The following is an 18,097-nucleotide window of genomic DNA, read 5'->3' as shown; positions in this document are numbered from 1 at the left end:
CCCAATATACAGGACCTGCTTTAACTTCACAAGGCATATTCCTGTGGTAGACAAAGAACACATGCCGAGCCAATGATAATACTGTCAGTCAATGATAAATTAAACACAGACAACGAACAGGCTACCCCTTCACAATGCTTCGAAAGGGGCTCAGTATTTCCCCACATTCCAGCAGCACCATCTTCCCCTCCTCTCCCCTTACTCCCACCCAGTAGAGCAGGGTTAGCTTTAATCTTTCTCTTCCTTCCTAATATTTGCAGTCTAACAAGTTCATGAGACACAACACACTGGACTCCAAATCCCCATACCTTTGTTTGATCATTATTGTGTCTGCAGAACATATTCCTACCACCTCGAAGCTAGGAGGCATGTTAGTTAATGAATATTAACCTTTCAATTCAGTTTTAAATACAGTGCTGATAGTCAAAATTAAAAGTGAGCTTTCTAATCTAGTCCCCTGGCAAACATCTGTTCACATGCTAGTAAGGCAGTTGGCACATTAAAGCAGTCTGCCAAGGAGAGGGGGTTCAGTACTAGAATGGCAGGAATGCTGAAGAGCAGGATAGAAGCATCTTGGAGAAGTTTAGCGCTACATTTAACCAGGCACTCTCACCAGTAATATCAGTCAAGCTCTTGCATTTTTATGCACTGAAGCTCACAAATGCAAACATCACAGAGAGAGCTAAACTCAGAATCACAGAATATCAGGGTTGGAAGGGACCCCTGAAGGTCATCTAGTCCAACCCCCTGCTCGAAGCAGGACCAATTCCCAGTTAAATCATCCCAGCCAGGGCTTTGTCAAGCCTGACCTTAAAAACCTCTAAGGAAGGAGATTCTACCACCTTCCTAGGTAACGCATTCCAGTGTTTCACCTCCCTCTTAGTGAAAAAGTTTTTCCTAATATCCAATCTAAACCTCCCCCACTGCAACTCGAGACCATAACTCCTCGTTCTGTCATCTGCTACCATTGAGAACAGTCTAGATCCATCCTCTTTGGAACCCCCTTTCAGGTAGTTGAAAGCAGCTATCAAATCCCCCCTCATTCTTCTCTTCTGCAGGCTAAACAATCCCAGCTCCCTCAGCCTCTCCTCATAAGTCATGTGTTCTAGACCCCTAATCATTTTTGTTGCCCTTCGCTGGACTCTCTCCAATTTATCCACATCCTTCTTGTATTCATCCTCCAATGAATGAAGATGATATGGGGAGTATGCACATACCTTATTAGGAAAGTGGTTAGCTTGCAGGTCAAAAATGAAGATTTAGGGATAGGGTTCCCCCTCCCACACCCCAAGGGAAAGCCAAGTCCTCCAAAGTTCCATTTTAGGTCTGAAATGGAACAACAAGCGACAGTACAGGATGGGATATGGAGGATTTCCTTCTCTTCATCCCCGTCTTCCTCCCTACCCTGCCCCTCCTCAAGCTCCTTGCCCAGCCAGGCCCTGACTCTGTCCACCATCCCTACCTCACTTTCTCATTAAATCAGCCCTGGTCTACACTAGGAGTTTAGGTCGAATTTAGCAGCTTTAAATCAATGTAAACCTGCACCCGTCCACACGATGAAGACCTTTTTTTCGACTTAAAGGGCTCTTAAAATCAGTTTCTTTAATCCACCTCTGACAAGGGGATTAGCGCTTAAATCGGCCTTGCCGGGTCAAATTTGGGGTACTATGGACGCAATTAGATGATATTGGCCTCCGGGAGCTATCCCAGAGTGCTCTATTGTGACCGCTCTGGACAGCACTCTCAACTCAGCTGCACTGGCCAGGTAGACAGGAAAAGGCCCGTGAACTTTTGAATTTCAATTTCCTGTTTGCATGGTCACCTGCAGCTTGCCACGCTGGCCAGAGCTCATCAGCAGAGGTGACCATGATGGAGTCCCAGAATCGCAAAAGAGCTCCAGCATGTACCAAACAGGAGCTACGGGATCTGATCGCTGTACGGGGAGAGGAATCCGTGCTATCAGAACTCCGTTCCAGTTTTCGAAATGCCAAAACCTTTATCAAAATCTCCCAGGGCATGAAGGACAGAGGCCATAACAGGGACCCGAAGCAATGCCGCGTGAAACTGAAGGAGCTGAGGCAAGCCTACCAGAAAACCAGAGAGAGAAACGGCCGCTCCGGGTCACAGCCCCAAACATGCTGCTTGCATGATGAGCTGCATGCCATTTTAGGGGGTTCAGCCACCACTACCCCAGCCGTGTTGTTTGACTCCTTCAATGGAGATGGAGGCAAAACGGAAGCAGGTTTTGGGGACGAGGAAGATGATGATGATGATGATGAGGTTGTAGCTAGCTCACAGCAAGCAAGCGGAGAAACCGGTTTTCCCGACAGCCAGGAACTTTTTCTCACTCTGGACCTGGAGCCAGTACCCGCCGAACCCACCCAAGGCTGCCTCCTGGACCCGGCAGGCGGAGAAGGGACCTCCGGTGAGTGTACCTTTTAAAATACTATACATGGTTTAAAAGCAAGCATGTGAAAGGATTAATTTGCCCTGGCATTTGCAAAAGGTTTCAGGGGAGAGAGCCTTATTCTGTCCACCATGGTAGGACACTTTACCACTCCAGGCCAGTAACACATACTCGGGAATCATTGTAGAACAAAGCATTGCAGTGTATGTTTGCTGGCGTTCAAACAACATCCGTTCTTTATCTCTCTGTGTTATCCTCAGGAGAGTGATATCATTCATGGTCACCTGGTTGAAATAGGGTGCTTTTCTTCAGGGGACACTCAGAGGTGCCCGTTCCTGCTGGGCTGTTTGCCTGTGGCTGAACAGTAATGTTCCCCGCAGTTAGCCCTGGGGAGGGTTGAGGGGGTAGCCACACGGTGGGGGGGGAGGCAAAATGCGACCTTGTAACAAAAGCACATGTGCTATGTATGTGATGTTAACAGCAAGATTTACCCTGAAAGAGTGTAGCCACTGTTTTATAAAATGTGTCTTTTTAAATACTGCTGTCCCTTTTTTTTTCTCCACCAGCTGCATGTGTTTCAATGATCACAGGATCTTCTCCTTCCCAGAGGCTAGTGAAGATTAGAAAGAAAAAAAAAAAACGCGCTCGTGATGAAATGTTCTCTGAGCTCATGCTGTCCTCCCACACTGACAGAGCACAGACGAATGCGTGGAGGCAAATAATGTCAGCGTGCAGGAAAGCACAAAATGCCCGGGAGGAGAGGTGGTGGGCTGAAGAGAGTAAGTGGCGGGCTGAAGCTCAAATGTGGCGGCAGCGTGATGAGAGGAGGCAGGATTCAATGCTGAGGCTGCTGGAGGATCAAACCAGTATGCTCCAGTGTATGGTTGAGCAGCAGCAAAGGCAGCTGGAGCACAGACTGCCACTACAGCCCCTGTGTAACCAACCGCCTTCCTCCCCAAGTTCCATAGCCTCCACACCCAGATGCCCAAGAACACGGTGGGGGGGGGGGCCTTGGGCCAACCAGCCACTCCACCACAGAGGATTGCCCAAGCAACAGAAGGCTGGCATTCAATAAATTTTAAAGTTGTAAACTTTTAAAGTGCTGTGTGGCATTTTCCTTCCCTCCTCCACCACCCCTCCTCGGCTACCTTGGTAGTCATCCCCCTATTTGTGTGATGAATGAATAAAGAATGCATGAATGTGAAGCAACAATGACTTTATTGCCTCTGCAAGCGGTGATTGAAGGGAGGAGGGGAGGGTGGTTAGCTTACAGGGAAGTAGAATGAACCAAGGGGCGGGGGGTTTCATCAAGGAGAAACAAAGAGAACTTTCACACCCTAGCCTGGCCAGTCATGAAACTGGTTTTCAAAGCTTCTCTGATGCGTACCACGCCCTCCTGTGCTCTTCTAACCGCCCTGGTGTCTGGCTGCGCGTAACCAGCAGCCAGGCGATTTGCCTCAACCTCCCACCCCGCCATAAACGTCTCCCCCTAACTCTCACAGATATTGTGGAGCACACAGCAAGCAGTAATAACAGTGGGAATATTGGTTTCGCTGAGGTCTAAGCGAGTCAGTAAACTGCGCCAGCGCGCCTTTAAACGTCCAAATGCACATTCTACCACCATTCTGCACTTGCTCAGCCTGTAGCTGAACAGCTCCTGACCACTGTCCAGGCTGCCTGTGTACGGCATCATGAGCCATGACATTAAGGGTCCCCAAGGATAACTATAGGCATTTCAACATCCCCAACAGTTATTTTCTGGTCTGGGAAGTAAGTCCCTTCCTGCAGCTTTTGAAACAGACCAAAGTTCCTGAAGATGCGAGCGTCATGTACCTTTCCCGGCCATCCCACGTTGATGCTGGTGAAACATCCCTTGTGATCCATCAGTGCTTGCAGCACTACTGAAAAGTACCCCTTGCGGTTTATGTACTTGCTGGCTTGGTGCTCCGGTGCCAAGACAGGGATATGGGTTCTGTCTATGGCCCCACCACAGTTAGGGAATCCCATTGCAGCAAAGCCATCCACTATGACCTGCACATTTCCCAGGGTCACTACCCTTAATATCAGCAGATCTTTGATTGCGTTGGCTACTTGCATCACAGCAGCCCCCATAGTAGATTTGTCCACTCCAAATTGATTCCCGACTGACCGGTAGCTATCTGGAGTTGCAAGCTCCCACAGGGCTATCGCCACTCGCTTCTCAATTGTGAGGGGTGCTCTCATCTTGGTATTCTTGTGCCTCAGGGCAGGGGAAAGCAAGTCACAAAGTTCCATAAAAGTGCCCTTACGCATGCAAAAGTTTCGCAACCACTGGGAATCGTCCCAGACCTGCAACACTATACGGTCCCACTAGTCTGTGCTTGTTTCCCGAGCCCAGAATTGGCGTTCCACCGCATGGACCTGGCCCATTAGCACCAGGATGCCCACATTGCCACGGCCCCTGCTTTGAGAGAAGTCCGTGTCCATGTCCTCATCACTCACGTGACCGTGCTGACGTCGCCTCCTCGCCCGGTATCGCTTTGCCAGGTTCCAGTGCTGCATATACTGCTGGATAATGCGCGTGGTGTTTAATGTGCTCCTAATTGCCAAAGTGATCTGAGCGGGCTCCATGCTTGCCGTGGTATGGCGTCTGCACAGAAAAAAGGCGCAGAATGATTGTCTGCCATTGCCCTGATGGAGGAAGGGGCGACTGACAACATGGCTTACAGGGAATTAAAATCAAGAAAGGGGGTGGCTTTATGAGAAACTGAATGGCCGCCTCAACGATAGAGCTCAAAACCTCAAGGATAGAATTCAAAACTGGGTTTGGCAGGCCATTGATTTCACAGAGGGAGGGAGGGAGGGAGGGAGGAGAAAATGAATACAAAACAAATCTGGTCTATTTCTTCTTTTGAGCCACTCCATCTATCTTTATACATCTTGCTGGCAGCAGACTGTGCAGTACGACCGCTAGCCATCATCATCTCCTGGGTGCTCGGCAGAAGACGGTGCAGTATGACGACGAGCCATCATCTTCTGCTGGCTGGAGGTTAAGAGACAGTGCACTGCCGGTAGGACTCAATCACCACGAGATGAAACTTAAAAGGGAAATGACCTGGCTGAGTCACTCCCATGTTTGCCCAGGCACCCGATTAAAAGAGCACCCAGGACTACGTCGATGACGGCTCCCAGTCATACTGCACTGTCTGCTGCCAAAAGGCAATAAACTGCTGCTGTGTAGCAATGCAATACCACGTCTGCCAGCACGCAGGAGACATACGGTGACTGTTTGCTGAGCGGGCTCAATGCTTGCCGTGGTATGGCATCTGCACAGGTAACTCAAGAAAAAAGGAGCAAAACGATTGTCTGCCCCTGCTTTCACGGAGGGAGGGAGGGAATGGGGGCCTGAGGATATGCCCAGAACCACCCGCGACAATGTTTCAGCCCCATCAGGCATTGGGATCTCAACCCAGAATTCCAATGGGCAGTGGAGACTGCGGGAACTGTGGGATAGCTACCCACAGTGCAACACTCTGAAAGTCGACGCTTGCCTCAGTACTGTGGAAGCACTCCGCCGAGTTAATGCACTTAATGCACTTAGAGCATTTTCTGTGGGGACACACACACTCGAATATATAAAACCGATTTCTAAAAAACCGACTTCTATACATTCAACCTAATTTCATAGTGTAGACATACCCTCAGACTCTTCCAGAAATCCCTAGCATTTTTCCCTAATTTTATTCTTGCAAATGGCTAAGCTGTTTTTGTTGAAACTTCCTCCCACCAAAATTCAGCCTGCAGCAGACACCCGTTCAGCCTGAAGCGTTAAAGACTGGCAAAGTTATAAGCGACCGATAATCAGTCTTATAATTAGGGCCCTACCAAATTCACAGCTATGAAAAACGTGTCAAGGGCCATGAAATCTGGTCTCACCCCATGAAATCTGGGTTTTTGCATGTTTTTACGCTATACCATACAGATTTCACAGGGGAGACCAGCATTTCTCAAATTGGGGGCCCTGACCCAAAAGGGAGTTGCAAGGGTGGTGGATCACAAGATTATTTTAGGGGGGTTGCGGCATTGCTACCCTTACTTCTGCGCTGCTTTCAGACCTGGGCAGCTACAGAGCAGAGGCTGTTGGCCAGGCGCCCAGCTTTGAAGGCAACGCTCCACAAGCAGCAGCACGGAAGTAAGGGTGGCCATACCATACCATGCCATCCTTACTTCTGAGCTGCTGTCAGCAGCAGCTCTCCAGCTGCCCAGCTCTGAAGGCAGCGCTGCTGTCAGCAGCAGCACAGAAGTAAGGGTAGCAGTATCGCAACCCCCCCCCCTTACAATAACCTCGTGACCCCCGCCCCACAACTCCTTTTTGGGTCAGGACCCCTACAATTACAACACCATGAACTTTCAGATTTAAATAGCTGAAATCATGATATTTATGATTTTTAAAATCCTATGACCTTTAAACTGACCAAAATGGACCGTGAATTTGGTAGGGCCCTACTTATAATGGGACAGATTGGGCAGCTTTATCTACAGGCTCTGCTCCTAGCTCTGTCTCCAGTGCTGTATATAAGAAGCAGCCGCCCCTGAGAACAGACCCAAGCAGACCACACAGCTGACAATGCCTTTTCTGTTTTTACCAGTTTCATCCAAACCTTCCATTTCATTCAAACTCCCTGCTTCCCGTTGCTTTCCTGTTCAAGTGAAACAGATTCAACTCTCCTCACCTCCCGGGGAAGAAATGCTGCTATTTAGTACGTGCTGGAAAGAGTCCCCCAGCTCAGTGCCTGTTCACTCTAGCCTTGTCTTAACCAAGAAAAGCACCCATTTCTGACAGTGGCATGGGACAAGCCAATTCAACTCTGGTTCAGGTCTGAATAATTTGTTTTAAACAAGAATTTAACATGGTTTGTCCTGGGCTATCCTTCAGGGAAAAATTGTGTGTACCACCAGTTGGACTGCAGCTATTGCCGGCAACTGTTGCCAGCAACACACACACACACACACACGACTAGGGCAGAGCCATAGAGCACTGCCATAGGCCTTGTCTACCCTGCCACTTACAGCGTTGAAACTCTCTTTGCTCAAGGGCATGAAAAAACACCCCCCTGAGCGATGCAAGTTTCAGCGCTGTAAAGTGGCAGTGTAGATAATGCTACAGCGCTGGGAGCTCCTGCCCTCACGGGGGTGGTTACAGTACAGTGCTGGGAGAGCTTTCTCCCAGTGCTGGAGCCACGACTACACAGCCACGTTAAAGCGCTGCCAGACATACCCATAGACACAAAAAGTGTGGCAGGCCTTAATCCCCCAGTTCAGGTCTTTTCTCTCATCACTGACCTGTACCTGCTCAGCAATAATGCAGAAGGTGAAAACAATCTGTCAATATTACAGCAACCCTCTATTAGCAAACAGCCACCAATGTGCTAATAATACAACACACACCTGCAACCGAAGAGAGCCTACGACAATCATACCCACTAAGGTTTTCTTTAGCTAGGTAAAGAAATATGAAACAAGATAGCTGGAACTATTTTTCTCCTTGTGAAGGTACAGTTGATCGGTGTTCTCCCTAGATTTATGATACAGCATCGAGCAATTTAAGATTCAGCAGGATTTTTAAAATATACATTTTATAGAGAGGGCTCACCCTTGCAGGTCAGCACCGCATCAAGGGAACACGTTTTTGGTAGACAGTTGCTATTTAATTATAACAATGACAGGTATTTCTAAAGAGATCCTGGGATGGAAAGAGCAAAAATGTTTTACAGCTGTTAATCACTGTGAAGGGGTGTTATCCTCATTTCACAGAAGAGGAAATTAAGGCACAGAAACCTGGTCTACATTAGGATTTTTCTGATCTGCCATTCCCAAAAGGTGCAGATCCATGGATGACAGCATCGGAGGAAGCTACAGAAACGTTTCATCTGTTTTTTGCCACCATGTCATCTAACTGTTCTCAAATCACACATGGAGCACGCCCATTTGAAATTAAAATCCTGGTGTAGACACAATCAGAGCAAGTGACTTGTCACAGGAAGTCTGTGGGAAAGCTAGGAACAGAACCCAGGTCTCCTGATTCCCAGACTTTTGCCTTGACCACAGACCCATCTTCCCTCTCTAAAGATCACAGAATTTCAGAGGAAGAAAGCTTGTCAGATGCATTTCCAACATACATGGCACAAAAAAGACAGTGGTCTTACAGACTCTGGAGCCCATTGAGGAGAGGGTCGAAAGCCCAACATCTGCTGCTAGTTTTATTTATATTTTTCCTGAAAATAAACTGGCCACGTTCCTCAGACTCATTTCAAAGCTACAACATAACTAAAAGAAAAGGAGTACTTGTTGTGGCACCTTAGAGACTAACCAATTTTTTGAGCATAAGCTTTCGTGAGCTACAGCTCACTTCATCGGATGCATACTGTGGAAAGTGTAGAAGATCTTTTTATATACACACAAAGCATGAAAAAATACCTCCTCCCACCCCACTCTCCTGCTGGTAATAGCTTATCTAAAGTGATCACTCTCCTTACAATGTGTATGATAATCAAGGTGGGCCATTTCCAGCACAAATCCAGGGTTTAACAAGAACATCGGGGGGGGGGGGGGGGGGGGGGGGGGGGGGAGGAAAAAACAAGGGGAAATAGGTTACCTTGCATAATGACTTAGCCACTCCCAGTCTCTATTCAAGCCTAAGTTAATTGTATCCAATTTGCAAATGAATTCCAATTCAACAGTTTCTCGCTGGAGTCTGGATTTGAAGTTCTTTTGTTGTAATATAGCAACTTTCATGTCTGTAATTGCGTGACCAGAGAGATTGAAGTGTTCTCCGACTGGTTTATGAATGTTATAATTCTTGACATCTGATTTGTGTCCATTTATTCTTTTACGTAGAGACTGTCCAGTTTGACCAATGTACATGGCAGAGGGGCATTGCTGGCACATGATGGCATATATCACATTGGTGGATGTGCAGGTGAACGAGCCTCTGATAGTGTGGCTGATGTTATTAGGCCCTGTGATGTGTCCCCTGAATAGATATGTGGGCACAGTTGGCAATGGGCTTTGTTGCAAGGATAGGTTCCTGGGTTAGTGGTTCTGTTGTGTGGTATGTGGTTGCTGGTGAGTATTTGCTTCAGGTTGGGGGGCTGTCTGTAGGCAAGGACTGGCCAACTGTGCCCACATATCTATTCAGGGGACACCATCACAGGACCTAATAACATCAGTCACGCTATCAGAGGCTCGTTCACCTGCACATCCACCAATGTGATATATGCCGTCATGTGGACAGTCTCTACGTAAAAGACTAAATGGACACAAATCAGATGTCAAGAATTATAAGAATCAGATATCATTCATAAACCAGTCGGAGAACACTTCAATCTCTCTGGTCACGCAATTACAGACATGAAAGTTGCTATATTACAACAAAAGAACTTCAAATCCAGACTCCAGCGAGAAACTGTTGAATTGGAATTCATTTGCAAATTGGATACAATTAACTTAGGCTTGAATAGAGACTGGGAGTGGCTAAGTCATTATGCAAGCTAACCTATTTCCCCTTGTTTTTTTTCTCCCCCCCCCCCCCCGACGTTTTTGTTAAACCCTGGATTTGTGCTGGAAATGGCCCACCTTGATTATCATACACATTGTAAGGAGAGTGATCACTTTAGATAAGCTATTACCAGCAGGAGAGTGGGATGGGAGGAGGTATTTTTTTCATGCTTTGTGTGTATATAAAAAGATCTTCTACACTTTCCACAGTATGCATCCGATGAAGTGAGCTGTAGCTCACGAAAGCTTATGCTCAAATAAATTGGTTAGTCTCAAAGGTGCCACAAGTACTCCTTTTCTTTTTGCGAATACAGACTAACACGGCTGATACTCTGAAACATAACTAAAGGAAATCTCATTAAGAGAGAAACCTTTGAACATTCTTACAATCCCACTTTCATAAATAGATTATAATTGTCCTTTCCTGAATAGACTAGAACATTCTGAGAACATCCATCAAATCCCATCCATTGCCCAGTAAAATATTTATAGACTGTTCTATGGCACTCACTGAACTTATCCTCACAACCGCCCTTTCAGGAAGGGATGTATTACCAAAGGGGAAACGGAGATACGGAGGGATTCAGTTATTTGCCTAAAGTCATACAAGAGGTTTGTTGCAGGGGTAGGATTAGAACAGAGATCTCCTTAATTCCAGTCCAAAACCTGGACCACCAACCAATTGCTTTCTAAGATGGTCCTTATCAATTGCTAGAAAAGTCAGAGGTTACGAGCTGAAACATTTAAATCATATACTAAATGTATCTAGATATTCATTATTCAGATTACTCCACCTCTAAATAATCCAATTGTGGACATGGAGTTGTTAAAACAATTCCACGTGTGGAATAGTTTACATTACGTTTCTTTTTTTGCTTACTGGCTTTAAAAATTCCCTTCACTCCCTTCTACTGAATCAACTTCAAAAAACCCCAAAGCCCATAAGGAGATCCTCAATCCAGTTGTTGCTTCTCAACCCTTGGGAATGTGATGCTCTTGCCGACTGCCCTCCACTTCACCCAAGGCACAGCCTACTGAATAATTCAGAGTGGGGTGCCACAGAAAGGACCAAATTATATCACCCAGTTTAATTCCCTGTAGGGATGAACCAGCATTTAAAATACAGTCCATATAGATGTCAGATTTTGTGCAGCCTATTGGCAATGGCAGAAATTCCTTCAGTCTGGCAGAGTAAGCTTTCCAATAGCTGACATACTTACCCTGCAGCCTCTCTTGTTCTGAATCCAAACTAAACACTAGATGCATGGATATGTTCAGTTAAAAAAAAAAAGAAGAAAAGCAAAAGTGGCCCATTTTCACTGCAACACATTGCTCACTTTAAAAAAAGCATACCATCTGGGCTGAATGAAAAAGGCCTCATGTTTCATTTTAAAAGGGGATTGGATGAGGGAAACCAGTCTGGTTTAAACAGCTACTTCCAAAAACGCTGGCATCTAAATATTGAATACTTGCAAATAAAAACTTGAAGAATACAGCAGCAATCCCCACTTCCCCAAAAAAACAAGCCACTTCTGAGCATTCCACTTTCTATCATCACAGACAGAAATGGATACTTCTGACAGGATACCTTTAGCCTCAAAGGTTCCAACACCCGTTAAAAGTTACAGAACATCTAGCGCCACTGAAATGCAGCCACCTCTGGGGTGAAAGGTACAGTGCAATAACTAGAGAAAGTGACATTTTGGGCCAAGGATATCAGGACAAACTTCTGCAGGAAGTTCAATAAGACCTTTAAACATCCACCTAGAGTAGGTCAGAGTTTATAAGGTCTCTTCCAAAATATCTGCACACAGTAAATATGGTGAAACTCAGGGTATGTCTACATTGTACTCCTGGGGGATTTTGCATCACTGCATGTGCGCAGAATTCATATCGCCTGCAGATTTCCTGGCTTCCCTGCAGAAAAATAACTTTCTGACAGGGAAGCAAAGGGAAGCTGCAAGTCACGCACCGCTCCCTAGCAGCGCAGGTACATCATTTCAGGCACCCAGTGCAGTCGGCGGAGAGGTAAATAACCACACGGCTGGAGACACCCCACCCAGTGCCTCCTACCCTGAGCTGGGATCAGCTGCTAGTCCCAGCTAGGCTGGAGGCAGGAGAGGACGGGACTTCCTCTTCCCCTGCAAGGAGTGGCTGGGGCTGTGTCAGACCCACCCCCAGAAACCTCCCCCAGGTTCCTCCCCCCAAATACTGCCCTGCTTCCTGCCCTCATCACTCCTCAGCTGCGGGGGGAGGGGGTGGAGAAGAGGATCACTGTATGGGGAGTTGCTCCCCCATCTCCCAATCCCCATGCAGCCAGACCTTCCATAGTCAGACACCCCTGCCAAGCCTCACCCTGTACACCCAGAACCCTCACTAGTACTCAATACCCGAACCCCACCCCACTGAACCTCAACGCCTACATCTGAAGCCTGCTGCCTCCAGACCCACCCCCGCACTCCAGACCCCCCCCACTCAGCTCCCTTCACTCAAACCCCCACCCTGACAAGCCCCACCCTCAGCACCGCCCTAAGCCATCCACATCACTCATCTCCAACTGCACCCAGACCCCCACCCCACCAAGGCCCATTCCCCGAGCACCCAGACTCCCCCGCTGAGCTTCAATCACCTTCAACTGGAAGCCCCTGCAGAGTCCCATTGCCCTGTACCTGGAACCCCCATAATGAGCCTCCGCGCATCCAGATCCCCCCCACAATCTGCCTGCACCCAGACTGTCCCACACAGAACCCTCTCACTGAGCCCCTTCACACTTGGATCTGCCTGGTTAAATCTGCCTCCACATACCTGGTGAGCCTGGCGCAGAAAGGCAGGGCCCCAGGATGTTTTTGGGGCAGGCCCGAGCCTTGTGCTATGTCAGGGTCAGGTGCAACCTCACCACTGAGTCCGTGTCCCGGGGCAGGGAGGCAGCAGGGTGATCTCCCACCTTCATGCAGCCAGTGACCTGTGCTCCCCACTGCCATGCTGGAGCTCTGCATTTGTTTATTGACAAATAAAACTTGCAAAATTTTAAAATATTGTGCACAGAATTTTTAATTTTTTGGCGCAGAATGCCTTCATGAGTAACACTGCAAAAAAAGATCCATGGCAGCAAGTCTCAACGCCCATGTCAACTGACTACAGCTCGCAGGGCTCATGCTATGGGGCTAAAAATAGCAGTGTAGATGTTTGGGTTCGGGCTCTAAAACTCACTGGGTTTTGGAGCCTGGTCCCAGCCCGAGCACAAGTGTCTACACTGCTGTTTATAGCCCCGTAGCAGGAGCCTAAGTCAGTTTACCCAGGATCTGAGACTCAACACAGTGGGGCTATTTTTGCAGTACAGACAAACACTCAGACTTCCACCGTGGAGGAAAGGCTGAGTTAACACTGATGTTAACCTGTGTTTCAGGAGTCTAGGTATTCCAAACCCAATGCTTCAATCTAATCAATCTCCCAGAGCGATGTTTTTATTTATTTATTTTCGTTTTATCTATGTTTTATTCTATGATTCTATGTCCATTGGGTCAACATCTTTGACTCATAGAATTAGAGAAGATTAGGGTTGGAACAGACCTCAGGAGGCCATCCAGTCTAACCCCCTGCTCAAAGCAGGACCAACCCCAACTAAATCATCCCAGCCAGGGCTTTGTCAAGCCAGGCCTTAAAAACCTCAAAAGGATGGAGATTCCACCACCTTCCTAGGTAACCCATTCCAGTGCTTCACCACCCTCCTAGTGAAATAGTTTTTCCTAATATCCAACCTAGTGCTCCCCCACTGCAACTTGAGACCATTGCTTCCTGTTATGTCATCTATCACCACTGAACAGCCTAGCTCCATCCTCTTTGGAACCCCCCTTCAGGTAGTTGAACGTTGCTATCAAATCCCCCCTCACTCTTCTCTTCTGCTGACTAAATAAACCCAGGTCCCTCAGCCTCTCCTTATCAGTCATGTGCTCCAGCCCCCTAATAATTTTCGTTGACCGCCACTGGACTCTCTCCAATTTATCCACATCCTTTCTGTAGTGGGAGGCCCAAAACGGGATGCAATACTCCAGATGTGGCCTCATCAGTGCTGAATAGAGGGGAATAAACACCTCCATCGATCTGCTGGCAACGCTCCTACTAATGCAGCCCAATATGCCGTTCGCTTTCTTGGCAACAAGGGAACACTGTTGACTCATATATACAGCTTCTCGTCCACTGTAATCCCCAGGTCCTTTTCTGCAGAACTGCTGCTTAGCCAGTCGGTCCCCAGCCTGTAACAGTGCATGGGATTCTTCTGTCCTAAGTGCAGGCCTCTGCACTTGTCCTTGTTGAACCTCATCAGATGTCTTTTGGCCCAATCCTCCAATTTGTCTAGGTCACTCTGGACCCTCTCCCCACAGCTTAGTGTCATCCGTGAACTTGCTGGGGCTGCAATCCATCCCATCATTCAGATCATTAATGACTGTGTTGAACAAAACCGGCCTCAGGACAGACCCCTGGGGCACTCTGCTTGATACCGGCTGCCAACTAGACATCGAGCCATTGATCACTACCCATCGAGCCCGATGATCTAGCCAGCTTTCTGTCCACCTTATAGTCCATTCATCCAATCCATACTTTAACTTGCTGGCAAGAATACTGAGAGAGACCATATCAAAAGCTTTGCTAAAGTCAAGATATATCTCGTCCACCGCTTTCCCCATATCCATAGAGCCAGTTACATCATCATAGAAGACAATCAGGTTGGTCAGGCATGACTTGCCCTTGGTGAATCCATGTTGACTGTTCCTCATCACCTTCCTCTCCTCCAAGTGCTTCAAAATGGATTCCTTGAGGACCTGCTCCATGGTTTTTCCAGGGACTGAGGTGAGGCTGACAGGTCTGTAGTTCCCAGAATTCTCCTTCTTCTCTTTTTTAAAGATGGGCACTATATTTGTCTTTTTCCAATTGTCTGGGACCTCCCCCAATCACCAGAAGTTTTCAACGACAGTGGCCAATGGCTCTGCAATCACATCAGCCAACTCCCTCAGCACCCTTGGATTCATTAGATCCGGACCCATGGAGTTGTGCATGTCCAGCTTTTCTAAATACTCCATAACCTACCCTTTCACCACTGAGGGCTGCTCACCTCCTCCCCATACTGCGCTGCCCAGTGCAGCAGCCTGGGAGCTGACCTTGTCTGTGAAGACCAAGGGGAAAAAAAGCATTGAGTCCTTCTGCTTTTTTCACATCATTGTCACTAGGTTGTCTCCCCCATTCAGTAAGGGTTCCACACTTTCCCTGATCATCTTCTTGTTGCTAACATACAAGGGTCAGCAGGGGTCAGTTTAATCATAGTGAATCAGATCTCTTCCTTCATGGAGGACTGAATTGGATTCCTATAGTACCAGGCTTGGATACAATGCACTAAGTGACAGGAAAAAACAGGAGGTGAAATCAGGCCCCCATGGCCAGCTCTGAGCAGACACCCAGCAACTGCTACCTCCCCTCCCAGCCAAGTCTGCACAGTAGGTAATGGGCTGGGGATGTGCTAAGCTGAAAGTGCTGGGACGGGCCCTTGGTGCCAGGGCAATGCACAGCCCAGAGAGCACAAGGGAGGCAGGGATACTGTGCAGCACTGAGGGACCCCAGCTGCCCGTGGAAAATGCTTGCATCCATGTTGCAGCCTCCTTCCCCCCTGCTGCCCTGTCTGGGCCAGGGGGCTGGAGGAATGCTGGGTCCTCTCCTCCCAGCTCACAGTACTGGAACACCAGTGGGGCTCCCCCATTGCGTGGGATGCAGGTGCCCCAACTTGTTACCTCGAGTGCCTGCACTGCTGTCTCAAGTATGAATGAGGGGAGAAAGTGGAGGCAGCCAGGTCTGTGCTCACAGCTGGCCTGTGGGGAGGGTCCTGAGCCTTCTATGCCCCCACCCCGTTTCATTTCTCAATAGCGTGTTCTGGTTCCACTCAAGCGCTGATATAAATGCATTGTAACTCATCAGATTGGACTCAGGACAACATCATGCAAGCACCTAACAGCCTCCACACCAGCGGTTCTCAGCCTATTTACCATTGTGGGCTGCATATGCAGCTCTCCATGTGTTACATGGGCTGCATCCACACAACATATATACTACCTGTATGGCCATGAGGATGTCACATGGGCCGCAGCTGTGTGCTGACTGGGCAGCAAGCAGCCCGCAGGTTGAGAACCACTGCTCTATACTGTCCACGGGAGAGCAAGAGAACTAACCAATTAGGCCCTGTTACCTCTCTTGCTTTCCTCCTCCCAACACTGATAAACATCAGACTTCCTAACACTCAGTATACCGAAATGGGGAGGCAGTGCTCACTTGTGCTCATAGCAGAATACTGAACATAAGGACCTCTGTGGGTTCTGCTCCTGGCTCTACCATTGATTCTCTGTGTACAAGTCACTTAACCTCTCTGCATCAGTTTACCCACCTGTACAATGGAGATAGTACACCTATTACTCAGGGTCCTGAATTACTCTAAGTTTGTAAAGCACACTGAAATCCCTTGTTAAAAGCACTATAGAAGTAAATAAAGTAAAAATACAAACAAAAACTCATTTTCCTTTCCATTTCTTCTTAAATAATTACATTTGATGCCACCCAATGAGTTTGTCTACAGCTGTTTGTTTGTCAACCTGTCTCCTAAATCCCTGTAGAGCCCAGACTCCAGCTGGATTTGCTTTTGTCTGCATTGCTGCCAAACAGGCATTGGCAGAACAAAAGACAAGCATCCCAATGTACTTCCAAACTGGCTCCGAGAAGTGACGGATGAGACAGGCTAGCTCTCTCTGGATCCATCAACAGCACATAAACCATCTGTCACAAGCAAAGAAAAGGACACTTGCTAGTGATTATTTGAAGACTCCTAATCTCTAAGCAATTTTAATTCCTCTCTCCCACCCACCACCACTTAAATTGCCTGATGATTACATTTCTGATGCATCCAACAGTAGAAGTTGTGGGGGCTACTTGTGAAGACAGATGGACAGGTATAACATAATGTCAACTCGTAAGTAATGCATTCACAGAAGGGAGAGATGTAAAACCTCAGATTTAAGGAATTCCCTCTTGTCCCCAATATTTTGTCCACAGACAATTGGCCACCCATGACCACAGCTGGGAGAACCACTGTATTTGATCTTTAGCATTTCCATGACCTCAGAATGGATCAAGTCTAGCCATACAAGTTCAAAAGCAGAGATCTCTTACAACAAGTCACATTTAAGGTCACAGAGACAAATACTCTGACAATCAACGTTTACAAAACACACACATACAAAAGCACTGAATTTTACCATTTTTGCAACAATCTAGTTTCTGAAGAGGGTGTATTCAGCTATAAAGAATTTGTAAGTGAAGTGGCAAGAAAAATCAGGCTACTGCTTATCAGAAAACCCAACATATTCCCTTCTTATCCTCACAAGTAGAGTGTGACATTGTGCCCCCACTCGAGTTCAAATATTTCCAACTTCATCACCTGTTGGTCAGCCTCTTGACTTTCTTCTATAAAGCCCCCTAGGCACACTGACCTCCTGAGCTCATCCACTAAGCCATAAACCTCGTCACCATTTAAATCTATTTTAAAGACTCATCTCTGCTGGGTTGCCTGAATCTTGCTGACTTTTCTCTTTTTTTTAAATCTGTTGTTTGTTCCCTGTGTGTTGTGGCCTTTCCTCTACCCTCCACCTACTTGGATGTCTGTCCTGGGAGCTCCTCAATGCAAGGGGCTGTTCCTTCTTGCGTGTCTGGAAAGCACCCACCATATCATCAGCACTACCATAAACATAAGGTGATCACTCTATATTCTTTACTTTCTATTCTAAGCATCATCATATAGCATTGCTATGTTAAACAGCTGACATACTCCACCCCAGAGATGGCTGCATTTCAAAGCTGGGAACAAAGATGTGTGTTCACACTGTATACATCACTTGAGGATCTTTCTAAAATAAATGTGCTACTAAGATATTAGTTAATGAATAGATTTGCTTCTCCTTTCTGAGGAGTGATTGGGACAGGGAGTTTTTTTGTACAAGGATTGAACTGATGACCACTGGGCCTATTTTAAACCCCACAATACTGCATGGCTGGGCTTCACAGCTGGGGATTTCTGCTGAAATCCCCAGCCTTGAGTTTAGCTGTCTCCACTACAGCTGT

The 18,097-nt window shown here is 47.3% G+C and overlaps 1 protein-coding gene across 8 annotated transcripts in view; it reads right to left on the bottom strand.

The window, feature by feature from the left end:
* Window positions 1-18,097, bottom strand: part of LDLRAD3 (low density lipoprotein receptor class A domain containing 3) — a 182,912-nt gene that overhangs the window by 127,642 nt on the left and 37,173 nt on the right. For 2 of the 8 annotated variants that reach the window (XM_075129521.1, XM_048854734.2), the window contains exon 2: window positions 4,241-5,036. The exons of 5 other annotated variants lie outside the window; for them this stretch is intronic. In XM_075129521.1, coding sequence (XP_074985622.1) covers window positions 4,241-4,699 — 459 coding nt within the window. In that variant the 5' untranslated portion in view covers window positions 4,700-5,036. The remainder of the gene's footprint in view (window positions 1-4,240; window positions 5,037-18,097) is intronic. One more of the 8 variants, XM_075129520.1, reaches the window with a different exon arrangement.

The sequence above is a fragment of the Caretta caretta genome, chromosome 6, assembly GCF_965140235.1.
Source record: "Caretta caretta isolate rCarCar2 chromosome 6, rCarCar1.hap1, whole genome shotgun sequence".
NCBI lineage: Eukaryota > Metazoa > Chordata > Testudines > Cheloniidae > Caretta > Caretta caretta.
The sequence above is the reverse complement of the archived record's forward strand: the minus strand, read 5'-3'. Positions and strand labels throughout refer to the sequence as shown.